The sequence below is a fragment of the Mobula hypostoma genome, chromosome 9 (assembly GCF_963921235.1).
Source record: "Mobula hypostoma chromosome 9, sMobHyp1.1, whole genome shotgun sequence".
Lineage (NCBI taxonomy): Eukaryota > Metazoa > Chordata > Chondrichthyes > Myliobatiformes > Myliobatidae > Mobula > Mobula hypostoma.
This window is the reverse complement of record NC_086105.1, coordinates 3,503,260-3,530,776: the sequence shown is the minus strand read 5'-3', so window position 1 is coordinate 3,530,776 and position 27,517 is coordinate 3,503,260. Positions and strand designations below refer to the sequence as shown.

Genomic DNA, 27,517 nt, shown 5'->3' with positions numbered 1-27,517 from the left:
CCGTGTTGGTGTACTGGGGGGGCCAAGCACACAGCCGTGTTGGTGTACTGGGGGGGCCAAGCACACAGCCGTGTTGGTGTACTGGAGGGGCCAAGCACACAGCCGTGTTGGTGTACTGGAGGGGCCAAGCACACAGCCGTGTTGGTGTACTGGAGGGGCCAAGCACACAGCCGTGTTGGTGTACTGGAGGGGCCAAGCACACAGCCGTGTTGGTGTACTGGAGGGGCCAAGCACACAGCCGTGTTGGTGTACTGGGGGGGCCAAGCACACAGCCGTGTTGGTGTACTGGAGGGGCCAAGCACACAGCCGTGTTGGTGTACTGGGGGGGCCAAGCACACAGCCGTGTTGGTGTACTGGAGGGGCCAAGCACACAGCCGTGTTGGTGTACTGGAGGGGCCAAGCACACAGCCGTGTTGGTGTACTGGAGGGGCCAAGCACACAGCCGTGTTGGTGTACTGGAGGGGCCAAGCACACAGCCGTATTGGTGTACTGGAGGGGCCAAGCACACAGCCGTGTTGGTGTACTGGAGGGGCCAAGCACACAGCCGTGTTGGTGTACTGGAGGGGCCAAGCACACGGCCGTGTTGGTGTACTGGTGCTGATGAAGGTTGTGGAGGAGGTGTTGTTGCCAACCCAAAGCGACTGGGGTCTGCAAGTGAGGGAATTGAGGATCCAATTACTCAAGGAGGTATTGAGGCCAAGGTCTGGAGCCAATGAAATATATATTAAAATTTAAATCGAATAAGGAATACAAAAAAAGAGCAAAAATGGTGAGGTAGTGTACTTGGGTTCGTTGTCTGTTCAGAAATCTGATGGCGGTGGGGAATGTGCTGTCCCTAAAATAAGTGCTGAGAGTGCGTCTTCAGGTTCCTGTACCTCCTCCTTGATGGTACCAATGAAAAGAGGGCAAATCCTGGGTGATATCTTTCTCTGTACTGCTGGTATAAATAATAACATTTTCAGTGTATGTTAGTGATAATAAAGCTGATTCTGATCTTGGGGAGTCACTGCGAAACTGAAACTCCACTGGACCCATGCAAGAAGCTGGTGGGTGGGGGGCTTTCCTGCTGGTGGTACATCGCCTCATTACTTTCCCAGCACCTGCTGTAATGGCAGATAGATATCTGATCTGCGAGGGGATAGTCACAGCTCTGAACGGGCTGAACGGCCTCGGGCAGTATGAGTCAGACAAGAGATGTTGTGATCACCACGTGGATGCGTGAAGGCCACGCCCCCTCACGCCCCGCCCCCGACGCCAGCAGCCGGCTCGCTATTGGCTGTTTCGAATGGCGCTGATTTCTGACTGAATGGCGGTTTAGAGGATCCCGGTGCGGGACAGCGAGACCGACTCGGTGAGGTCCGGGATTTGCGGGAGAGGGAAACTGAGCCGGCACGATTCTGGACATAGGAGAGAGAAACTTATCCGGAGCGGTCCAGGGAGACTGACCCGAGACGGTCCCGGATTGACAGGAGAGAGCCCCGGGACGGGAGCGTGACTGGAGAGAGCCAGGACGGCCCGGCATTTTAGGAGAGAACCGGACATCTGGAGCCGGTGAGACTTTGTTGCTTTTATTCGCTACAGTTGGATACAATGTGCCCCGGGGCGGATACAATGTGTCCGAGGACGGAGCCGGGGGAGAGAGGGGCTGCAGTTGGGTCCGCCGACCGACAGCTCCAAGTCCGCCTCTGCTCAGCTTCCATTGGCGGAGAGACCTTTCGGGCGTCTGCTATTGGACGCGACGGTGTCCATCAAGAAGAGAGGGCGGGGCAGCAGTGAAGGGAGTGGGTGCTGAGGTGGGGTGGGATCGGCTCGGCTCGGCTCTCTGGGGCGGGGATGGGGAGAGGAGAGGGGTCCCGGCTGCAGAGTCCCGATTGATGTTGACCCCGAATTTGGCTTCAGATGTAGAAAAACAATGAGGAGAGGATCTTTCCTATAGTGGGGGAGTCCAGGACCAGAGGGCACAGCCTCAGAATAAAGTTACAACAGATACGATAAGTCATTTATTTAGCCAGAGATTGGGGAATCTGTGGAATTCATTGCCGCAGACGGCTGTGGTGACCAAGTCATTGAGTATATTTAAAGCAGAGGTTGGTAGGTTCTTGATTAGTCAGGGTGTGAAAGGTTACGGGGAGAGGGATAGTAAATCAGCCATGACAGAATGATAGAGCAAACCTGATGGGCCGAATAGCCCAATTCTGCTCTTGTCTCTCGAGGTCTTATACTGTATCTCCATTCTCTGCTGTAAACCTGGGCCATCCAGTTCTAGATCACCTGTCCTGAGAAAAAACCTATGCCTACAATATTATAAACTCGGCGATCCCCATTCGGGGACGCAAGCAGTCCCTCCTGGTGAGGTGATTCTTCATCTGCAGGTCTGTCGGTGATCCCCTGCATCCAATGCTCCGTGAGACCTGACGCAGATTGTGGGACCACTTTGTTGAGTACGTTTGCTCTGTCAGCCCCGCGAGAGGCATGTTCTCCGGTGGCCACTCATTTCAATTTGATTTTCTTGTTTCATTTTGATATGTCTAACACGAGGAGGTCGAACTCATGCAGAAGGAGCAACACTTTTATTCCTCTAAATGTCCTCCAACCTGATGGCATGAACATTGATTTCTCTAACTTCTGGTAATTCCCCCCCCCCCCGCCGCCCTTTCTCTTTTTTCATTCCCCATTCTGGCTCCCCTCCCCCTTCCCTTCTCCTCACCTACCCCTCCTCTTTCCCTTTCTCTCATCGTCCACTGTTCTCTCCTTCTTCAGACTTACCTTTTCCACCTAAAACCCCCAGCTTCTTATTTCATCTCCCCTCCCAACCCACCTACCTTTCCTCTCATCTGATCTCACCTATCACCTGCCAGCTCCTACACCTCCCCCTTCCCCTACCCACCTTATTCTGGTTTCTGTCCCCTTTCCTTCCATTCCCATGAAGAGTCTCATCACACATGAAGTCCAGTATCATTGGACTGTTTACTTTTTAATTTGTGTTGTTAATGCACCTTATTATTTGTGGCAATATTACTATGTGCTGTGTGAGTGGTATATACTGTACTGTGCTGTGTACTTTGACCAGAGGAACATTGTTTCGTTTGGTGGTATACATGTGTACGGTTGAATGACAATAAACTGAAGCTGAACTTGAAACGTCGACTGTTATCCCTTCCACAGATGCTGCTGGACTTGCTGAGTTCCTCCAGCATTTTGTGGTGAGCTTTCCAGCATCTGCAGAATCTCTTGTGTCTATAAGATCTTCCTCAGCCTCCTGTGTTTCAGGAAGAATAGCCACTATCCAATCTCCCCTTTTAACCACGGCGTTCTATCCGGGTAACCCTGACAAATCTCTCCTGTGCGCTCTCAGTCGCTACCATATCCTTCCTGTTGCGTGGTGATGAGAATTGTAGAGGGTGAGCAGGAAAGAAGGGCTGAATGGCCTATTCCTGAAGTTCAGTGGATAGTGTCGCTGCCTCACAGTGCTGGTGATTGAGATTCAGTGCTGACTTTGGGTGCTGTCTGTGTGGAGTTTGCCCGTTCTTCCAGTGACTGTGGGTTTCTCCCGGGTGCTCCGCTCTCTTCCACCCTCCCAATGAACTGTAGATCATTGGGTTAAGTTGCTGCTTAAAATTGCCCCTGGGGTGTGGTTCAGATTTATTTATCACCTGTACATGGAAACTTACAGTGAAATGTTTTTTAAAAATGTTTAAGCCCCATCACCCGTACTGGGGCACAGGCTGCCAACAGCAGCTCACCAGAGTCCTCTGTCCAGGGTCAGACTTTCACACTGTCCCCAGGGGTAGCCCATCTTCCTGGTGGCTCCTTCCTCTCCCAGGGATGATGCCTCTGCAGCTTCTGTTGGTGTTTCGTAGCTTTGGGTTTTTATGGGGTTTACTGACCCCATGTCCAACACTCCTCCTTCCACAGCCGGGCTTGGGGGCGTCCACGTCCACGTCCACACACAGAGACAGACCTCCAGCCAGGGTGACGGGGAGCTTCTGTGGGGGAAATAAAAATCTATGTTTGAAATTTGGCATGAACTCAGTTCAGCACGGGCATGATGGGCTGAAGGGCCAGTTCCTCAAGTTCAAGTTAATTACTTTTATTACTTTCCTCCAATCACCTTAAAATGGCGCCACCTCGTACTAGCCATTCCACCCTGGGTATCGATTTGATTTATGCCTCTTATTACACGGAAGGAACTCTCCCATCTCTGGCGGGGGGGGGGGGGAAGGGTCTGTGCTTTCAAACCTGTCAATGGGCTTTAAGCTGTTGGACATGAAAGTATTTGGTTTGAGGTCAGAGGGATTGAACAATAACTCTATTACCACCCACACCCTGTGTTTCAGTGTTATCCCTGGCAGAGAACGTCAGAAGGTTAAAAGAATCAGGTTGCAGGCCAGGCGGCAACTGTGCAGAGGGAAACGGAGTTAGAGTTTGAGGGAGAGGACCCTCCATCTGAACTAAGGCCTCCCTTTGAAGGGATTCTGCAGATGGAGAATCCATCCTGATAAGACAATTGCCCCAGTGTAGGAATCAAACATAATTTAGAAACACAAGTAAGCCTGTCAGCTCTCCAAGCCTACTGCTTCAGTTAATGACACCATTGCTGATTTGATGGTGACTTCAAACTGCCGACAGGGTCACTGGCGTCTCCCTCATCCGTATTTGTAATACTTACCAGGTACCTTGCAGACGAAGGGCCCAAAGCATTATTGAGGATCTTCACCACCCGTCCCACAATCTCTCTGACCCACTACCATCAGGAAGGAGGTACAGGAGCATCAGGACTGGGACTGTCAGACTGGGGAACAGCTTCTTCCCTCAGGCTGTGAGACTAATGACCCTGTTACCACCGAGGCCTTGTCACTAGGACAGCGAGTTGTTTACTGTTTACCTGTATCGCACACTGCATGAATTTTGAATTATATTTTATTTATGATATTTTGTTTTAAGTTCTGTGTGATATGTTTTGTGAGACTGGAGGAATGTTGTCTCATTTGGGTGTATATACGTAGTCGTATACGACAATAAACTTGAACAAGTGTGAAGGAGAATGAAACAATTGTAAATATCCCATTTGAAGGAGTGATATTGAACTTGAACTTGATGCTCCAATTTACCAGTGGTTACCCTTCCCTTCCTTGATCATAAACACAACAGGTTCTGCAGATGCTGGAAATCCAGAGCAACTCACAAAATACTGGAAGAACTCAGCGGGTCAGGCAGCATCAATGGAGGGGAGTAAACCATTGACATTTCGAGCCAAGACCCTTCACCAAGACTGGAAAGGAAGGGGGCAGAAGGCTCACACAGGAGATTCTGCAAACGTTGGAAGTCCAGAACAGCAGACACAAAGTACTGGGGGAACTTAGCAGGTCAGGCAGCATCGATGACTGTTCAATCCTCAGCAATGTTTTGGGCCTGTCAGCTTGTACTCCTGTCCCTTCCACCATCTTATTCTGACTCCTGCCCCCTTCCATCTGGAACAAAGGGGGATACGCTCACTTGCCCATCCATTGAAATGTTTCCACAACCAATGATCTCACTTTAAGGACTCTTTATCTCATTATCTCACATTCTCATTATTTATTGCTGTTTAGTTATATTTGCATTTGTTCAGTTTGTTGTCTTTTGTACTCTGGCTGATCTTTCATTGATCTTTTTCTAGTCACTATTCTATAGATTTGCTGTGTATGCCCACAGGAAAATGAATCTCAGAATGTATGTGGTGACGTATGTACTTTAATAATAAAATTTACTTTCAACTTTGCAGCGTCTCAGTCTGAAACGTCAACTGTTTATTCACTTCCGTGATTGCTGCCTCACCTGCAGAGTTCCTCCAGCATTTTGTGAGTGTTTCTTTGGTTTGTGTTTCGTTCTTTGAACTTGGCTTGGGAGAAAAGCTCTTAACTTTCCAGTTAATTGGGTGTATCTTGTTCTGTTCTAGTCAAAGTCAGGCTTATGGCCAAACGTACAAGTACATGTATGCACAGGTACGATGAAAACTTGCTGCTCCATTACTGCACCTGGGTGTGGGGTGTTAGCAGTTACCTGCTCCATTATTGCGCTGTGGGTGTGTTTACGATCACCTGGCCGTCAGCCAGGTTTTCAGTAAGTTACATCACCACACCCACAGTGTCAAGCGCAAGGCCTTGGGGTGGGGGGGCTTAAAAATGGAGGAGGTGCAGATGTTGCTGTTTACTAGAGCTGTTGGGGAGTGTTTAGAATAAGTTGGCAGGAAACCGGCATCAAATTCCCTGTATGTGTCCACATACTTGGCGATAATTAAGGATTCTGATTCTGTGTGCTGGATAAGGTAGAAGATCTTGCAGCATCTTATGAGGGAGTGTGGGCCAGCAAGCACGTGTGAAGGGGAAGAGGCTCCGGGTCTCCGTGCTGGTTCAGGCACCACTGCCTTTGATTTCCTTGGGACTGGTTTGTGCTGGGAATTCCATCTTAGTCTAGAGCAGCTCAGTCTGGTTATCACTGGCAGTACAACGGGGAAATTAGGAATAGTTGGTAAACTGGAACTGGAGGAGCAAAAAGATGGGCGATACAGGGATTAGTGAGTTAAACAGGGATGGGAGGGGCTGTGAATTCAGTCCTGGAACTGAATCCAGAGGAAACTGTGATCTCAGTTTTTCTGAGCAGAAATACTCAGTCACACCAAGCTGGCTCACGTGAGTATGTTAGTTACAGTTTTAGCTTGTTCTCCTTTTACATCTAATACTTTAGAAGTAAAAATATACACATCACAGGTCAACCTTAATCCCCATACACGTTTACATGTAGTAGGAATTTGTGGCGTGTTGGCATGACAACCAACAATAAACAATATTCAACAATTATAAGAATAAAGACTTGTATTAAAAATAAACTTGAGGTTAAATTAAGTATATAAAGGAACTTGGATATTGCAGTGATTACTCAGACCAGAAATGACTCACTTTTCTGGCGAGTCGAACAGCAAGCTTGCTGAACCCCCGCCTTGAATCACGAAGAGGACGTTTGTGGACCAGAATCCTGGCTGGAATCCAGGGAGTAAACAAAAAATCAATGCACACACTGTTAGCTGTGTCCCCACTCATGTTCTTGCTCCTGGTCAGAAGATTATGGGTTGAGATTCATTCCTTTAGAGAGTTGGACATCAAATCCAGAATGATAAACGAGAGAAACTCTGCAGATGCTGGAAATCCAGAGTAACTCGTGCAAAATGCTGGGGGTCCTCAGCAGGCCAGGGAGCGCGGATGGAAAAGAGTAAACAGTCGGTGTTTCCGGCCGAGACCCTTCATCAGGACCGCAATATTGAAAGGTCTTGATAGTGTGGATGTGGAGAGGATGTTTTCTGTAGAGGGAGTCTAAGACCAGAGGACACAGCCTCATAATAGAAGGACATTCCTTTAGGACAGAGATGAGGAATTTCTTTAGCCAGAGGGTGGTGAATCTGTGGAATTCATTGTTATAAACCTTATTTGGGTATCTGGGCACTTATCTGGTACCTGGATACCGAGAGAATTTTGCTCTGATTTATAATACAACCGTTGTGGAGGCCAAGTCATTGGGCCTTGTCTTAAAGCAGAGGTTGATAGGTTCTTGATTAGCCAGAGTATCGAAGGATACAGGGAGAAGGCAGGAGAATGGGATTGGGAGGGATAATAAATCAGCCATGATGGAAAATGGCAGAGCAGACTCAACGAGCCAAATGGCCTAATTCTGCTCCTGTGTCTTCTGTTCTTGTGATGCTCCCGGTGTACCACTGAGAGAAGAATTGGTATTGGTGAGGGAGTGCCATACTGTAGGAGAAGCTGGCTTTGAGATACTATGGAAGATGGGGGTTGCATCCGACCCACTGGGTAGGCATTATAAATCAGAGCAAAATTCTCTCGTTATCTAGGTACCAGGTAAGTGCCCAGATACCTAAATAAAGTTTTTCTTTTAAAAAAAAAAAGCTGCAGAACTATAAACTCAGCCAGTTCCATCATGGGCACTTGCCTCCCCAGGATTGAGTAAACCATCAAAAGGCAATGCCTTAAAAAATGTGGCATGGACCATTGGGCATCCCATCACCACGGACATGCCCTCTTCTCAGTGCTGTCATTGAGGAGGTGTAGGAGCCTGAAGACTTGCACTCCACACAACTTGTGCTGCAGGAGCAGCAGCCTCTCTCCACCATCAGATTTCTGAATCGATAATGAACCCATCAGCACTACCTCAGTTTTTATTGCTCTTTTTGCCCTGCTTATTTAATGATTTCTATAGTTTGCTCTGTAGGAATGTTTGTGTGTTCCTACCGTGTGCATGTGGGTTTCCTCCGGGTGCTCTGGTTTCCTCCCACAAGGAAGTCATTGTGAATTGCCCTGTGTTTAGGCTAGGGTTATATTGGAGGGGTGCTGGGCATTGCAGTTGGTTGGGCTGCAAGGGCCTGTTCTGTGCTCTATCTCTAAATAAAAATACAATAAATTAAGTCAGAGTAACCATCAATAACTCACTATTGTTTGCAGGAACCTCTGCAAAATTAGCTGCTTCTCACTGCTACCAATAGGAAAGACCCACATCACTAGGTTCAGGATAGTTATTACTCCTCAACCATCAGGATCCTGAACCAGTGTGGATAATCTCACTCACAACTCTGAACTGATTTCACAACCAATGAACTCAATTTCAAGGACTCTAAAAATCATGGTCTGAATATTATTTTTTAATTGCACAGTTTGTCTTCTTTCACACGTTGGTTGTCAGTCTTTGTGTATGTATAGTTTTTTTTTAAAATTCTATTTCTTTATTTTTCCTGTCAGAAAGAGAATCTCGAGGCAGTATATGGTGACATATACGTAATATGATAATTTACTTTGAAGAAGTTCCTTCTCAGTCCATTTTGATTCTTTCACCTCTCACCTTAAACTTGTGCCCTCTGGTATGCAGTGCCCTTCCTGGAGGGAATGACGATGTCACACAAACCAGTGATTGATGGGTGCACTGACAGGGGGATGAAAGATGAGAGCCAGTAGAGGGAGGGGTGTGGAGCTGGGAGACAGAGGCTGGGGGGTGTAAACTCTGGACTCGGGACCATAAGACAAAGGAGCAGAAGTAGGCCATTCGGCCCATCGAGTCTGCTCTGCCATTTTATCATGAGCTGATCCATTTTATCCTATTTAGTCCCACTGCCCCACCTTCTCACCATAACCTTTGATGCCCTGGCTACTCAGATACCTATCAATCTCTGCCTTAAATACACCCAATGATTTGGCCTCCACTGCTGCCTGTGGCAACAAATTCCATAGATTCACCACCCTCCGACTAAAAAAATTTCTTCGCATTTCTGTTCTGAAAGGGCGCCCTTCAATCCTTAAGTCATGCCCTCTCGTACTAGACTCCCCCATCATGGGAAACAACTTTGCCACATCCACTCTGTCCATGCCTTTTAACATTCGAAATGTTTCTATGAGGTCTCCCCTCATTCTTCTAAACTCCAAGGAATACAGTCCAAGAGCGGACAAATGTTCCTCATATGTTAACCCTCTCATTCCCGGAATCATTCTAGTGAATCTTCTCTGTACCCTCTCCAATGTCAGAACATCCTTTCTTAAATAAGGAGACCAAAACTGCCCACAGTACTCCAAGTGAGGTCTCACCAGCACCTTATAGAGCCTCAACATCACATCCCTGCTCCTATACTCTATTCCTCTAGAATTGCATTTGCCTTCTTCACTACTGACTCAACCTAGAGGTTAACTTTAAGGGAATCCTGTACGAGGACTCCCAAGTCCAGTTGCATCTCAGAACTTTGAATTCTTTCCCCATTTAAATAATAGTCTGCCCGTTTATTTTTTCTGCCAAAGTGCATAACCATACACTTTCCAACATTGTACTTCATTTGCCACTTCTCTGCCCATTCTTCCAATCTATCCAAGTCTCTCTGCAGACTCTCCGTTTCCTTAGCACTACCGGCCCCTCCACCTATCTTCGTATCGTCAGCAAACTTAGCCACAAAGCCCTCTATTCCATAATCCAAATTGTTGATGTACAATGTGAAAAGAAGCGGCCCCAACACTGATCCCTGTGGAACACCACTGGTAACCGGCAGCCAACCAGAATAGGATCCCTTTATTCCCACTCTCTGTTTCCTGCCAATCAGCCAACGCTCTATCCACGTATGTAACTTTCCTGTAATTCCATGGGCTCCTATCTTGTTAAGTAGCCTCATGTGTGGCACCTTGTCAAAGGCCTTCTGAAAATCCAAATATACAACATCCACTGCATCTCCCTTGTCTAGCCTACTGGTAATTTCCTCAAGAGATTGTAATAGGTTTGTCAGGCAGGATTTTCCTTTAAGGAATCCATGCTGAGTTCTGCTGTACAGGGACACAAGACTGCTGATGCTGGAATCTGCTAGAAATGCAAAGACGTGATAGATGGAGTTGACGTGGATAGGCTTTTTCCATTGAGAGTGGGGGAGATTCAAACAAGAGGACATGAGTTGAGAGTTAAAGGGCAAAAGTTTAGGGGTAACATGAGGGGGAACTTCTTTACTCAGAGTGGTAGCTGTGTGGAACGAGCTTCCGGCAGAAGTGGTTGAGGCAGGTTCGATGTTGTCGTTTAAAGTTAAATTGGATAGATACATGGACAGGAAAGGAATGGAAGGTTATGGGCTGAGTGCAGGTCGGTGGGACTAGGTGAGAGTAAGAGTTCGGCACGGACTAGAAGGGCCGAGATGGCCTGTTTCCGTGCTGTAATTGTTATATAGTGATGTGAAGGGCAGATGGAATCGGATAGGGGAGGGGGTTTGGAAGAGAAATATTAAATATTTACACTTGGGGGCCACTCTATTAGGTACAGGAGGTAATGAAGTGGCTGCAGATTGTTGAGAGCTCCATTTCCTATAGGACTCTATGCTGGAGCCTGAACACAATATTGTGAATGTTAATAGTCTGCTGCTGTAGCCATCCACTTTAAGATTTGACATGTTGTGCATTCAGAGATGCTCTTCTGCACACCACTGTTGTAACGTGAGGGCATTTGAGTTACTGTCGCCTTCCTGTCAGCTTGACCCAGTCTGGCCCCTCTCCTCTGACTTCTCTCATTAACAAGGAGTTTTTGCCCACAGACCTGATATTCACTGGATTTTTTGTTTGTTTGTTTTCTGCATTGTTCTCTGTAAACTCTAGTGACTTGTGTGTGAAAATCCCAGGAGATCACCAGTTTCTGAGATACTCAAACCACCCTGTCTGGCACCAACAATCATTTTCATGGTCAGTCACTTAGATCACATTTCTGCCCCATTCTGATGTTTGATCTGAACAACAACTGAACCTCTTGACCATGTCTGCATGCTTTTATGCATTGAGTTGTTGCCACATGATTGGCTGATTAGATATTTGCATTAACGAGCAGGTATACAGGTATAACCAATAAAGTGGCCTCAGAGTGAGTGTGTGTATGTATGTACCTGTTGCAGTTTAAATCATCTTGCTAAATATGGCTGTTATAAGATCATGAAACATAAGAGAACAATTAGACCTTTTGGCCCATTGAGTTTGCTCTGCCATTTCATCTTGGCTGACTTATTATCCCTCTCAACCCCGTTCTCCTGCCTTCTCCTGGAAAACTTTGCAATCTCACTAATCTGGACCCTCTCCAATGCCAGCACATCCTGCCTTAGATAAAGGGACTAAAACTGCTTACGATACTTCACGTGAGGTCTCACCAATGCCTCAGCATTATATATCCTTGCTTTCATTGTCCACTCCTCTTGAAATGGCCGAGTGGTTAAGGCGTTCGTCTAGTGAACTGAAGGTCGCTAGTTCGAGCCTCAGCTGTGGCAGCATGTTTGTGTCCTTGAGCAAGGCACTTAATCACACGTTGCTCTAGTCTATGCGAGGAGTGGCGCCCCACCCAGACTTCCAATCTGCGCCTTGTAAGGCACGAAAATGCCCGATGCAGGCCTCTCATGTCTGAGTCGACGTTGCCCCTCCCTCATTGTCTAGTCCTCTTGAAAGGAATGCTAATTTTTTGAGAGTGCAGAGTTTGTATGTTCCTGTCAGGATTAAAGGCAAATTGAATAGGAATAAGGAACCTTGGTTCTCAAGGGATATTGCAACTCTGATAAAGAAGAAGAGGGAGTTGTATGAAATGTATAGGAAACGGGGTAAATCAGGTGCTTGAGGAGTATAAGAAGTGCAAGAAAATACTTAAGAAAGAAATCAGGAGGGCTAAAAGAAGACATGAGGTTGCCTTGGCAGTCAAAGTGAAGGATAATCCAAAGAGCTTTTACAAGTATATTAAGAGCAAAAGGATTGTAAGGGATAAAGTTGGTCCTCTTGAAGATCAGAGTGGTCGGCTTTGTGCGGAACCAAAGGAAATGGGGGAGATCTTAAATAGGTTTTTTGCGTCTGTATTTACTAAGGAAGCTGGCATGAAATCTATGGAATTGAGGGAATCAAGTAGTGAGACCATGGAAACTGTACAGATTGAAAAGGAGGAAGTGCTTGCTGTCTTGAGGAAAATTAAAGTGGATAAATCCCCGGGACCTGACAGAGTATTCCCTCGGACCCTGAAGGAGACTAGTGTTGAAATTGCGGGGGCCCTAGCAGAAATATTTAAAATGTCGCTGTCTACGGGTCCAGTGCCGGAGGATTGGAGAGTGGCTCATGTTGTTCCGTTGTTTAAACAAGGATCGAAAAGTAATCCGGGAAATTACAGGCCGGTGAGTTTAACGTCAGTAGTAGGTAATTTATTGGAGGGAGTACTAAGAGACAGAATCTACAAGCATTTGGATAGACAGGGGCTTATTAGGGAGAGTCAACATGGCTTTGTGCATAGTAGGTCATGTTTGACCAATCTGTTGGAGTTTTTCGAGGAGGTTACCAGGAAAGTGGATGAAGGGAAGGCAGTGGATATTGTCTACATGGACTTCAGTAAGGCCTTTGACAAGGTCCCACATGGGAGGTTAGTTAGGAAAACTCAGTTGCTAGGTATACATGGAGAGGTGGTAAATTGGATTAGACATTGGCTCAATGGAAGAAGCCAGAAAGTGGTGGTAGAGAATTGCTTCTCCGAGTGGAGGTCTGTGACTAGTGGTGTGCCACAGGGATCAGTGCTGGGTCCATTGTTATTTGTCATCTATATCAATGATCTGGATGATAATGTGGTAAATTGGATCAGCAAGTTTGCTGATGATACAAAGATTGGAGGTGTAGTAGACAGTGAGGAAGGTTTTCAGAGCCTGCAGAGGGACTTGGACCAGCTGGAAAAATGGGTTGAAAAATGACAGATGGAGTTTAATACTGACAAGTGTGAGGTATTGCAGGTTGGAAGGACAAACCAATGTAGAACATACAGGGTTAATGGTAAGGCACTGAGGAGTGCAGTGGAACAGAGGGATCTGGGAATACAGATACAAAATTCCCTAAAAGTGGCGTCACAGGTAGATAGGGTCGTAAAGAGAGCTTTTGGTACATAGACCTTTATTAATCGAAGTATTGAGTATAAGAGCTGGAATGTTATGATGAGGTTGCATAAGGCATTGGTGAGGCTGAATCTGGAGTATTGTGTTCAGTTTTGGTCACCAAATTACAGGAAGGATATAAATAAGGTTGAAAGAGTGCAGAGAAGGTTTACAAGGATGTTGCCGGGACTTGAGAAACTCAGTTACAGAGAAAGGTTGAATAGGTTAGGACTTTATTCCCTGGAGTGTAGAAGAATGAGGGGAGATTTGATAGAGGTATATAAAATTATGATGGGTATAGATAGAGTGAATGCAAGCAGGCTTTTTCCACTGAGGCAAGGGGAGAAAAAAACCAGAGGACATGGGTTTAGGGTGAGGGGGGAAAAGTTTAAAGGGAACATTAGGGGGGGCTTCTTCACACAGAGTGGTGGGAGTATGGAATGAGCTGCCAGACGAGGTGGTAAATGCGGGTTCTTTTTTAACATTTAAGAATAAATTGGACAGATACATGGATGGGAGGTGTATGGAGGGATATGGTCCGTGTGCAGGTCAGTGGGACTAGGCAGAAAATGGTTTGGCACAGCCAAGAAGGGCCAAAAGGCCTGTTTCTGTGCTGTAGTTTCTATGGTTTCTAACACTGCAATTTGCCACCTTTACCACTGACTCAAACTGCAAGTTAATTGCTAGGGAATCCTGCACAAGGATTTAAGAATTTAAGGTGGGGGGTTATACGGGAGGCAGGGTTTGAGGGTCGGCACAACATTGTGGGCCGAAGGGCCTGTAATGTGCTGTACTATTCTATGTTCTATATGTTCTGTGTTCTATGTAATCATTCACAGCATTAGAGGGGAATTAACGAACAGTATTTTCACCTTTGGGTCTACAACTCAGTGGTGTGAGAGAGCTGATGATCTGCAGGGTCTATGACATCCTCAGCTGCCACGATGAGGCCGCTCGCAGATTGGAGGAGCAAAACCTCATATTCCCTCTGGGCAGCCTCCAGCTGCATTTTTCCAGCTTCCGATAATTTCTCCCCAGCTCCCCCTTCTCTCTTTTTCAATTCCCCATGCTGGCTCCCGTGTTACCCCTTCTCTTTTCACGGGGCCATCACCCCCCTCTGGTTCCCTTCCTCTTTCTCTTTCTCCCAAGGTCAGAACTCCTCTCTTGTCAGCTTTTTTTCTTCAGTCCGTTAATTCCTCCATATATGAGTTCTCCAGAATTTTGTGTGTTGCTTTTGCTGCTAATAGCTACTCAACTTCTGACCCAGAACATGATCAAAGAAGAGGAGGAATTACTTTGACCAGAGGGTGATAAGTCTGTGGAATTCATTGCCACAGATGGTAGTGGAGGTCGTCATTAGATATATTTAAAGCAGAGATTGATATGTTCTTGATTAGTCAAGGGAACAAAGATTACTGAGAGAAGGCAGGAGAATAGGGTTGAGAGGGATAATAAATCGGCCATGATAGAATAGCAGAGCAGACTTGATGGGCTGAATGGCCTAGTGCTAATGGTCTTGTGGTATTATGAATGGTTATATCTCATTCAGCTTATTGGAGCTTTTTAAACCAGCAAATTTCGCTGTCCCAGACTCTCCCTCCTTCCCTCTTGTACGCGGACATTTTCCCCACTCGTTCTCTAACCCTTGTTCTCAATCTGAGGTGGGTACTTCTTGTTTCTGCTGCTGACTGGCACCTTAATGCCCACCGTGCCACTCACTCCCCCCACCCCCGCTTGGCAGTGAGAATTAGGGCAGTTTTACCCCGTCTGAACGAAGGGGTGGGGAGAGTCTGACGCGTTTGTTGGGACATGTTCCTGTCCACACCCCTGTGTTTCCTAATGAGCCTGATGTTGACTTGTAAAGGAGGAATGTTGGACCATAACATCGAAGGCATAGGAGCAGAATTAGACCAATTGTCCCATCAAGTCATTCTTTGGAATTCATTGCCACAGACGGCTATGAAGGGCAAGATTGGGCATACTTAAAGTGCAGGTTGATCAGTTCTTCATTAGTTAGGGTGTAAAAGGTTACTGGTTGAATGCAGGAGAACGGGGTTGAGAGGGATAATAATCAGCCACGATGGAGTGGCAGAGTAGACTTGATGGGCTGAATGGTCTGATTCTGCTCCTATGTCTTGTATCTTATGGAAAATAAATTATGGCTGATTTATTTTCTCTCTTAACCCCAATCTCCTGACTTCTCCCTCCACAGCCGTCTGTGGCAATGAATTCCACAGATTCACCAACCTCTGGCTAAAGAAATTCCTCCTCGTCTCTGTTCTAAAGAGACGTCCTTGTATTCTGAGGCTGTGCCCTCTGGTCCTAGATCAAATGTTAATACAGATCTATTCATTATTAATGAGGGGGTGTACTGATCCCAGAATGACGGACCTTTCATGGTTTTAACTAGAACAGCAGTGTTTCTGTGGGGTTACTGTTCCTCTGGTGGATGTTTTGCCTGTGATGGGTGTAGCCGCTGTCTCTCTGTGGCCTCGCTGAGCCGGGGATTTGGACAGTACACTGGCTGTTGACAGGCGGGGAGATTGTGCCTGGGTTCTCGGCCACGGCTCCCAGCCCCTCGAGGCCCCACTACACCCCAACGGCACGGCGCTGCACTCCGTTGTGGCTGAGACGACTGTTCCCTTCGTGCAAGGCGGGGGAGAATTTTTATTTTGCTTTAGGGATATAGTGCGGAGTACGCGAGTTGACTCTTCCTGTCCTTTGAGCCAGGCTGCCAGCAACCCACCGATTTAACCCTAGCCTTATCACGGGACGATTTACAATGATCAATTTACCTACTAACCAGTATGTCTTTGGACTGTGGGAGGAAACCAGGGCTCCCGGAGAAACCTTAATGCTCACAGGACGGAAGTACAAACTCCTTACAGAGGATGCTGGGATTGAACTCTGAACTGCGACGCTCACAGTGTAATAGTGTTGCAGTAACCGCTACATTACTGTGGCTTCCAATTTTTGCCTCTCAGCTTCATGGTGGGTCAGACCAGAGCTTGGCTGGAGTCCCAGGAGCTTGGTGAGAGGGGTGGGGGGGGGGTTCTAGGTTCTAGTTTGTAGACTGCCGTTCTAACCAGCTACCTTGCTACTCACGTTTTGCCTATGCAAATATATGGAAATGTACCTGGTGAGTAAGTGTAACACAGGTTTCTAAATTTCAGGAGGAATTTTCAACAGAAGAACTGTTAGTCCCAGAGATGGTGCCAGCTTTAACAAATCTCTTATAAAGACTTCAGCCTTTCAGTTGGTAAGTACTATGAACTGTCTCCGGTTGTGTGTCCTGCCCATGTCACTGTCACCCAGTCAGGTTTGTTCACTCTGTAGTTGTTGTTCGCTTGGTTGTGTAGAGTGTCCCTCACTCACTCCCTCCCCCTCTCACACACTGTCCGCCTCTGTCTGTCTGGTTCCCTCTGAGAAGCAGCTCTCTGATTACTCCTCATGTTGGAGACAGGGCAGTAAGCCCAGCACCCACGACATTATGCCAACCTTTTAACTTGCTTTAAGATCAAACTAACTCATCCCTCCTGCATGGCTGTTTATGTACCTATCAAAGAGTCTCTTAAATGTCCCTAATGTATCTGCCTCTACTACCCCCCCTGTAGAGTGTTCCACACACCCACCATTCTGTGTAAATTATTGACCCCTGACGCCCTCCCTGTATTTTACTCCAATCACCAGTTATGCTCTCTCATGTTAGTTATCCACACCCTGGGACAAGGTCTCTGGCTGTCCACTCTATCTGTGCCTCTGATCATCTTGTACACCTCTATCAACTCGCCTCTCACTCTCCTTCTCTCCAGAGGGAAAAGCCCTGGCTTGCTCAACCTCTCCTCATAAGACATGTTCTCTAATCTAGACAGCATCCTGGTAAATCTCTGCACTCTCTCTAAAGCTTCCACATCGTTCCTCTCCTCTCAACAATTCACCTTGGACAATTCCTGCAAACCCACTTCCACTGCCTCTTGCGACAAGTTCAGTCACTGCCTGGTGAAAACCATTTTACTACCTTTCAGCACGCAAACACGAGGAAATCTGCAGATGCTGGAATTTCAAGCAACACACATCAAAGTTGCTGGTGAACACAGCAGGCCAGGCAGCATCTCTAGGAAGAGGTGCAGTCGACATTTTGGGCTAAGACCCTTCGTCAGAACTAACTGAAAGAAGAGATAGTAAGAGATTTGAGAGGGGGAGGGGGAGATCCAAAACGATAGGAGAAGACAGGAGGGGGAGGGATAGAGCCAAGAGCTGGACAGGTGATTGGCAAAAGGGATTTGAGAGGATCATTGGACAGGAGGCCCAGGGAGAAGGAAAAGGAGAATGGGGGGGAAACCCAGAGGATGGGCAGGGGGTATAGTGAGAGGGACAGAGGGAGAAAAAGAGGAGAGAGAGAGAAAGAATGTGTGTATATAAATAAATAACGGATGGCGTACAAGGGGGAGGTGGGGCATTAGCAGAAGTTTGAGAAGTCAATGTTCATGCCATCAGGTTGGAGGCTACCCAGACGGAATATAAGGTGTTGACCCAGATGGAATATAAGCCCTCCCTCCCCACTAATCTCCCTCCTGGCACTTATCCTTGTAAGCGGAACAAGTGCTACACATGCCCTTACACTTCCTCCCTCACCACCATTCAGGGCACCAAACAGTCCTTCCAGGTGAGGCAACACTTCACCTGTGAGTCAGCTGGGGTGATATACTGCGTCCGGTGCTCCCGATGTGGCCTTCTATTTATTGGCGAGACCCAACGCAGACTGGGAGATCGTTTCGCTGAACACCTATGCTCTGTCCGCCAGAGAAAGCAGGATCTCCCAGTGGCCACACATTTTAATTCCACGTCCCATTCCCATTCTGATATGTCTATCCACGGCCTCCTCTACTGTAAAGATGAAGCCACACTCAGGTTGGAGGAACAACACCTTATATTCCATCTGGGTAGCCTCCAACCTGATGGCATGAACATTGACTTCTCAAACTTCCGCCAATGCCCCACCTCCCCCTCGTACCCCATCCGTTATTTATTTATATACACACATTCTTTCTCTCTCTCCTTTTTCTCCCTCTGTCCCTCTGACTATACCCCTTGCCCATCCTCTGGGTTTTCCCCCCCTTCCCCTTTTCTTTCTCCCTGGGCCTCCTGCCCCATGATCCTCTCATATCCCTTTTGCCAATCACCTGTCCAGCTCTTGGCTCCATCCCTCCCCCTCCTGTCTTCTCCTATCATTTTGGATCTCCCCCTCCCCCTCCAGCTTTCAAATCCCTTACTAACTCTTCCTTCAGTTAGTCCTGACGAAGGGTCTCGGCCTGAAACGTCGACTGTACCTCTTCTTAGATGTAGGTTTATTGATCACATGGGTGTAAACTGGGCAGCACGGGATGTATTTAAGGTGGAAGTTAATAGGTTTTTGATTTGCCGTGACATCAAAGGTTACAGGGAGAAGGCCGGGGAGTGGGGCTGAGGGGATAAAAGGATCAGCCATAATTGAATGGTGGAGCAGACTCAATGGGCCAAATGCCCTGGTCCTGCTCCTTTGTCTTACGGTAAGAAGATGTTCCTGAATTGTTAAGTGTGTATCTTTAGGGTTCTGTAGCTTCTCCCTGATGGCAGCAATGAGAAGAGGGCATATCCTGAGTGATGGGGATCCTTAATGGTGGATGCCAGCTTTTGGAGGTATTGCTGTGGATGCTAGTGCCCATATTGGAGCTGGCTGAATTTGCAACTTTCTGAGGTGGGGAGATGTGTCCTGTTTAACATGGTGACCCTCCAGCCCCAAATGTAAGGCTTTCCAGCCAGGAGAAACCTCCCTGCCTGCAATCTGCCACGCCCTGTCAGTATACTGAATATCATACATCGCAGTAAGCTGCCGTCTCGAGCCCTGTCGGTGCACTGTGGTCTGCTGAGCCCAGACGTGGTGATTGTGTGATGGACCCAAGAGATGATAATCCCGCTGTCAAGGCTACTCTGACATCTTTTGTTTTAACTTTTAGGAGGAGACGTCGCTGAAGGAAGGATGGCTCTACAGAAAGGTCTTCGGGTAAAGTTGCTTTCTTTGCTCTCTTATTTGTCAGATGACGTGTACAATACTTTAAGAGTGGAACTGTCAGCTTTTAAGTTGGGGTATTTTATTTAGAGGTACTGGCCCTTCTGGCCCAACGATCCCGTGTTGCCCAATTACACCCATGTGATCAATAAACCTACTAACCCATACGTCTTTGGAATGTGGGAGGAAACCGGAGCACCCGGGGGAAACCCACGCAGTCACACGGAAAACTTACAAGCTCCTTGCAGGCAGCAGCAGCAGAAATTGAACCCTGACTGGTGATCGCTGGTGCTGTAATGTGATTGTGCTAACGGCTACAAAGTGCTGGAGGAGCACAGTGGATCTATTGGGGTGAAAGTACAGTCAATATTTTCGATCAAGACCTTTCACCCGTCCCTCGATCTGCAAATGGATCTTTGACTTCCTGATCAGGATCAGAAATAACATCTCACTGACGGTCAACACCCACTCACTTCAAGGACGTGTGCTTGGTCCCCTGCTCTACTCCCTACATCCATGGCTATGTGGCAAGGCACAGATGAAATGGCATCTATAATTTCACTGAAAACACCACTGTTGGTAGAATCTCAGATAGTGATGAGGGGGCAGACAGGATAATGAGAAAGAGTGGCTGGTCAAGTTGTGTCACAGCAACCGTGTACCCATGTCAGTAAAGCCAAGGAACTGATTGTGGACTTCAGGAAGGGGAACTCAAGGGAGCGCACACCAGTCCTCGTTGAGGGATCACAGTGGAAAGGGTAAGCTGTTTCGAGTTTCTGGATGTCAACATCTCTGAGGATCTGTCCTAGAACCCACAAATTAAAGCAACTACAAAGAAGGTACACTTAGGAGCTTGAAGACATTTGGTATGTCACCAAGATCTCTTGCAATTTTCTACAATGTACAGTGGAGGCCATTCTGACTGGTTGCATCACCGTCTGGTAGGGAGGAGGGCACAGCAGAAAAAGCTGGAGAAGGTTGTAAACTCGGCCAGTTCCCTCATAGGTGTTGACCTCCCCAGCATCCAGAACATCCTCAAGGAGGAGGCAACCACCATCAACGATGCTTATCATCCAGGGCACGACCTTTTCTACTTACAAACATCGAGAGGAGGTACAGGAGCCTGAAGATCCACAGCCAGTGTTTTAAGAAAGGCTTTTTCCCCTCCACCATTAGATTTCTGAATGGTCAGTAAACCCATGAACACTACCTTGTAAACATGAGATTCCGCAGATGCTGGAAACCTTGAGCAACGCAGACAAAATGCTGGAGGTACTCAGCAAGTCAGGCAGTGTCTATGGGGAGGAATAAACAGTTGATATTTCCTTGTTATTCCTGCTTTGCATTATTTATTTAACTTTTTGTAAAGTATAGTAATTTCAATGTTTTGTACTGTTGCGACAAATTTCATAACATGTAATTGATAACAAATCTGGACCCTTCTTCCAGCCCATCTGCAGGGTCTCAAACTGAAATGTTGACTGTCCATTTCCTTCTACTGATGCTGACAAACTTCATAGTGCCTTGTGTTGTTTGAACACTATTGAACTGAAACAGGCCCCTTGACCCATCGAGTCCATGCCAAACTTAATCTGCCTAACCCCACCCCCTCAGCCCACACCGGGACCACAGCTCTACGTACCCCTCCCATCCAAGTACTTTTCCAAATTTCTCAAAAATGCTGAACTTGAACCCGAATCCACCAGTTGCACTGGCAGCTTGTTCTACTCACCACCGTGGCAGTAAAGAGATTCCCTCTCATGTTCCCCTTAAATATTTCACCTTTCACCATTAATTCCTGTACTGATGTGGCTTTCAGGGACAATATCCAGAGTTCCTGGTTGAAGGGAAGACCAGGACCAGGGCTGGCACACACTAGTGTAAAAAATAGTAACAGTAGGAGGCCATTTGGCCCCTTCTGCCTGCTGGGCCTGATGAGCTTAACACGTTCTATGCACATTTTGAGCAGAAGGGAATAGGCACGTCATCACCCACCACAACCTGAACCCATAGAGAAATTGGGCCCAGGTGGCATTCTTTGATCCTGCGTGGATTAGCTGGCAAGGGTATTTGCAGACATCTTAAGCCTCTCTTTGCTTGGTTCCCTCCTGCTTTAAGAAGACCACAATCATCCGGGTGCAAGGTAATGTGCTCCAATAGCTATCGCCCAGTAGGGCTGGCATCCCCTTCATGGAGAGCTTCGAGAGGCTTGTGATGGCACTCATCAACCTCTGCCTCCCAGGTATTAACCTACTGCTAAACAGGTCTGCAGCAGACGCTAGCTCCCTGGTTATATACTCATTTCTGGAGTGTCTAGACAGTGAAGATGCCTACAGCACATTAGACTAAAGTTTATTGGTTACAGTTCCACCTTCAATACTATAATTCCAAGCAAACTCATCACCAAATGCTAGACCCTGAGAGTCAATGCTCCCTTTGCACTGGATCTTTGACTTTCTCACCAACAGACCGTACTCTTTACGAACAGACAGCAAAACCTCTGCCGTGATATCCTCAACACTGGCACCCTGCCAGGCTGGGTCCTCAGCCCTCTACTCCACTCCACACCCTGTACACTCATGACTGCATGACCAGATTCTGCTCGAACTCCATCTGCAAGTTTGCAAATGATGCCACCGTAGTGGGCCGTATCTCAAATGACAATTCATTGACGTAGAGGAAGGATATCGAAGTTAGAGAAATGTCATAGTCATAGTCATACTTTATTGATCCCGGGGGAAATTGGTTTTCGTTACAGTTGCACCATAAATAATAAGTAGTAATAGAACCATAAATAGTTAAATAGTAATATGTAAATTATGCCAGGAAATAAGTCCAGGACCAGCCTATTGGCTCAGGGTGTGATGGCCACAGGCAGGAATGACTTCCTATGACGCTCTGTGTTGCATCTCGGTGGAATGAGTCTCTGGCTGAATGTACTCCTGTGCCCACCCTGTACATTTCAGTATCATCACAGTATCCTTCACCTCCCCCCCCCCCCACCCCAGCAATGTGAACAAAGGAGCTGGTCTTTGACTTCAGGAGGTGCTGATGGTACATATGCTTCTGCCTACATCAATGGTACTGAGGTTGATACCTTCAAATTTCTAGGAGTGAACATCACCCAATAGCCTGTCTTAGTCCAAATACACAGGCACTGAGGTGAAGGAAGCACATGGATGCCTCTACCTCCTCAGGAACCTGTAGAAATTTGGCATGTCCCCTTCGGCCATTACCAAATTTTATTGATGCACCACAGAAAACATCCTATCTGGACGTACCAGAGCTCAGTATGGCAGCTGCTCTGCCGTGACTGTACGAAACTGCAGAGGATTGTGGGCACAATTCAGCACATCATGTAAACCACAGACTCTGTCTGCACTTCCCAATACCTCAGTAAAGCAGCCAGCATAATGAAAGACCCTCACCCACTCCAGACGTTCTCTCTTATCCCCTCTCCCAATACACGTTAATGTTTCTGGTGTAAGACCCGTTAACAGAACGGTTTCTTCCTCCACAGCAGTCACCCAACCCGCCAAGCGTTTTCTCCAGTTTCTGTTTGTATTTCAGATTTCCAGTGCCTGCCATGAACCATTTGCAAAGGGCAAATCAAATAATTGTGAATCTCTGTGTAACCTCTGTCCTTCTTTTTGCCTCACCCCACCCCGACACTTCTCTCTCCACAGATGTGGTTTGGTGATGAGCCTCTATGTTCGAGGAGTCCCTTGACACCAAGACACGGGCCAGGACTTGTGGACGTTTCGCAGTACGACCAGTGGCTGGCTGTTCGACACGAGGCTACACTGGTGCCAATGCAGGAAGACCTGTCCATCTGGCTGAGCAGCCTGCTTGGTGAGGTTCTCTCTTTGTCCTGTTACGTAACCGGCAACAATGAATATTAACCGAGACAGGTTATATAAAAACAACCAAACATTTATTAAACACGTATAAACGATAAGGAAAAGAAAAACAAAGGAAAACTTTAACCGGGGGTTAACAGGTACGCAGCCGTTCACCAACTCGCCACTCGGCTCTGGTTCTTAAAGCGTTAAATGCGAAAACCGTTCTTAAAGCGATACAGTCAGATACAGTTCTTAAAGCGATAACTTCGAAAGTCCAACAGTTTTACATGTTCAATTGGGAGAGACTTCTCTGGAGAAAGATTTCTTCACCAACGCACCTTTACTGCTGGTTCTGTCCACAGGATTCACGATGCGAAAATAAACAGTTTAAATCAACTGACCTTAAATTCCTTCAGAGAGAGAGAGAGAGAGAGAGAGAGCACCTTTTTGCAGGAACTCATTGCCCTTTTGCAAGATTTATCTCAATGCAGGTTCTCTCCAACGAAGACTCAATAAGGTTGATCCTTTATTAAACTGCCACACGATACCGACTTCTCTCGATCCTTCACTTCGATGAATTCTTCACTCTCCCTTCAAAACTGTCGGAATTGAGTAAATTGGCACTTCCAGCCACAAATTTCCAGTTCAATAATACAATATCTTGTAAGAGGACACACCTTTCGTTCTAAAAATGAAACTGTGTCACAAAAACAAACACGCAACAGAAACGGAGGCACAACACGTTCTACCTGGAAATCTACAAACTCAAAATCCCCTGCGTCACCTGAGTCAACCCTTATACAGTCACGGGGGGGGGGGGGCACATGTTATCACATGACCTCACATCGGCAGGAAAATCACATCAGGTGACCTCCAAAAGACCATTACATCATTCTCATACAAAAAAATCTCCTTGAGCATGTAACAGTCCCCAGTGCCATGCAGACACAGGGTGAATGGTCTTAAATAAGGCTCATTGTTATCTGGTTGCCTGGTAACATACAGCATGTTGGATTCTGATGTAGAAACATAGAAAACCTACAGCACAATACAGGCCCTTCAGCCCACAATGCTGTGCCGAACATGTCCTTACCTGAGAAATTACCCAGGGTTACCCATAGCCCTCTATTTTTCTAAGCTCCATGTACCTATCCAGGAGTCTCTTAAAAGACCCTATCGTATCCGCCTCCACCACTGTCACCGGCAGCCCATTCCACGCACTCACCAGTCTCTGCGTAAAAAAAAACTTACCCCTGACTTCTCCTCTGTACCAACTTCCAAGCACCTTAAAACTGTGCCCTCTTGTGATAGCCATTTCAGCCCTGGGAAAAAGCCTCTGACTATCCACACGATCAATGCCTCTCATCATCTTATACACCTTGTGTTTAAATCAAAGTTCTTTTGGAAGTCAGAAAAGGAGCACAAAACTTGTTGCTTCATGATCAAAGTGTTAATAGAAAGTTGAAAGTGGACAATGATAGAAGTCGAGTAAGTGAAGAAAGGGGAGGCAAAAGAGGAAGGAGATGTTGCCTTGAGGTGAGCTCTTTATAGATGAGAAACATTCCATTCAGATTTGCAAGTAAGATTAGGCCAATCAGAAAGCCCCTATTCACATAGTGAATATCAAGAAAAGTTTGCAAAGTTTTCCAGAATCATACAAATGTAACCACTAGAGGGCACAATGGCCAATTGCAGATATATACTGTGACTACTAACTAAACAGTTACACTTGTACAAGTAATTATATAAAATACTAGCAGACAATTAATTGTTAAGATGCAAAGAAAGTAAACAGTCTAATCTAAGAATTAAACAGTGTGATTCAACACATGTAACATTCAGATCACTCTCACGGAATGCTAGAATCTCACAGCATAGAGGTGTGGTTCATTCAACACACCTTGTTTATGCCAAACTAAATGCCTTTCCTCACTAATCCTACTTGGCTGTATCAGGGCCCATATCCATCTGAACCAGGAGTTCCATTCTCAAACTGGTGTCCACATACCTCTCGGTTAATGGTGGGGTCCATGGCATAAAAAAGGTTTGGAACCCCTGCTTTAAGCCTTTCCTATCCATGCACTTGTCCAAACACCTTTTAAACATTGCAATTATGTCTGTTTTCACCACCACCTATGACAGCTGGTGTTAGATATTCTCCACCCTCTGTGTGGGGGGTAAAATCTTGCCCCTTAGGTCTCCAAATTTCTTCTCTCTCATCTCAAACCCATGCCATCTATTTGCACTCTCCTTGTCTGGAACATAGAATGGTACAGGACAGAAACAAGCTCTACGGCCCACAATGTTGTACTGAACCAAATAAATTTCAGGAGCTTGAAGACTCGTACGGCCAGGTTTGGGAACAGCTTCTTTCCAACTGTGATAAGACTGCTGAACAGATCCTGACCTGGATCTGGGCCGAACCCTCCAAATATCCAGACCTGCCTCTTAGTTTTTTTGCACTACCTTACTTCCCATTTTTCTATTTTCTATTTATGATTTATAATTTAAATTTTTAATATTTACTAATTTTAACTATTTTTAATATTTTTAGTATTTAATATTTGTAATCCAGGGAGTGTGAAGCGCAGAATCAAATATTGCTGTGATGATTGTACATTCTAGTACCAATTGTCTGGCGACAATAAAGTATAAAGTAAAGTAAATTAGTAATCAAATGGCGAACTAAACTAATCTCTTCTGCCTACACAATGTCCATATCCTTCCATTTTCCTCACATTCATGTGCCAAGCTAAACATCTCTTTGAAATTCTGTAATGTATTTGCCTCCACCACCATCCCAGGTAGCACTTTCCAGGCCCCCACCACTCTGCGTGAGGGGGAGAAAAACTTGCCCCTCACATCTCCTTTGCAATTGCCATCTTTCCCCTTAACCTAGGGGTTCCCACCTCAGGGTTCATGGGCCACTTGGTTAATGGTAGGGGTCCATGGTATAAAGAGCGTGGGGAACTCCTGACTTAAATGCATGTCCCTAGGGAAATATCTGTGACTATCTACTCTGTCTATGCCCCTTATAATTTTATAGACCATTTTTAAGGTCACCCCTCAGCCTCCTACATTCAAAGCAAGTGTCCAATCTAATCTCTCCTTATAACTACAGTCCCCTGGCTGTTGTTTTTTCATTTTGTATTTGCAGTTTGTTGTCTTTTTCACATTGGTTGTAGGTTCATCTTGTGTGCAGTTTTTCGTTGATTCTTTTGTGTTTCTTGGTACCTATACCACAAGAAAATGAGTCGTAGGGTTGTATGTAGTGACATATGTACTTTGATGATTACTTTGAACATTTTTTAATTATTCGAATGCAGACCACTCAGATGAGTAAATGGTGTTGCAGTAAATCAATACTCTGAATCCATTCAACACACACAAAAAGCTGGAGGAACTCTGCTGGCCAGGCAGCATCTATGGAAAAGACTCCAGTCAACATTTCAGGTTGGAACCCTTCAGCAGGACTGGGGGATACAAGGATAAATAGATTAAAAGGTGGGGGGAGGGAAAGGAGCAATTTCCAATAGGATCCCACCACCAAGCACATCTTTCCCTCCCCCCCCCAACTTTCTGCTCTCCAAGGGATTAGAACTCCCTTGTCCATTCATCCCTCCCCACTGATCTCCCTCCTGGCAATTATCTTTGCAAGTGGAACAAGTGCTATACCTGCCCCTACACCATCTCCCTCACTACCATTCAGGACCCCAAGCTGTCATTCCCTGTGAGGTGACACTTCACCTGTGAGTCTGTTGGGGTCGTATACTGTGTCCCGTGCTCCCGGTGTGGCCTCCTGTATATCAGTGAGACCCAATGTAGACTTGGAGACCGCTTCGCCAAGAACCTACACTCTGTCTGTCCGCCAGGAAAATCAGTATCTCCTAGTGGACACTCATTTTAATTGCTTTGGCTAGTAAGGTGAAAATAAATCCAAAGGGTTTACACAGCTATATTAATAGCAAAAGGATAGTGAGGGATAAAACTGGTCCCTTAGAGAATCAGAGTGGACAGCTATGTGCGGAGCCAAAAGAGATGGGGGAGATTCTCAACAATTTTTTTTTTCTTCGGTATTCACTAAGGAGAAGGATATTGAATTGTGTAAGGTAAGGGAAACAAATAGGGAAGTTATGGAAACCATGATGATTAAAGAAGAGGAAGTACTGGAGCTTTTAAGGAATATAAAAG

At 46.4% G+C, this 27,517-nt stretch overlaps 1 protein-coding gene across 2 annotated transcripts in view; it reads left to right on the top strand.

Annotated features, from left to right (window-relative positions):
• The first annotated feature begins 1,337 nt into the window (after nt 1–1,337).
• Nucleotides 1,338–27,517, top strand: part of gas2l3 (growth arrest-specific 2 like 3) — a 54,418-nt gene continuing 28,238 nt past the window's right edge. Inside the window, exons 1-5 of one of the 2 annotated variants that reach the window (XM_063059589.1) lie at nt 1,338–1,551; nt 5,765–5,840; nt 16,609–16,694; nt 19,432–19,478; nt 23,171–23,336. In XM_063059589.1, the coding sequence (XP_062915659.1) occupies nt 19,455–19,478; nt 23,171–23,336 (190 nt within the window). In that variant the 5' untranslated portion in view covers nt 1,338–1,551; nt 5,765–5,840; nt 16,609–16,694; nt 19,432–19,454. The remainder of the gene's footprint in view (nt 1,552–5,764; nt 5,841–16,608; nt 16,695–19,431; nt 19,479–23,170; nt 23,337–27,517) is intronic. The other variant, XM_063059590.1, reaches the window with a different exon arrangement.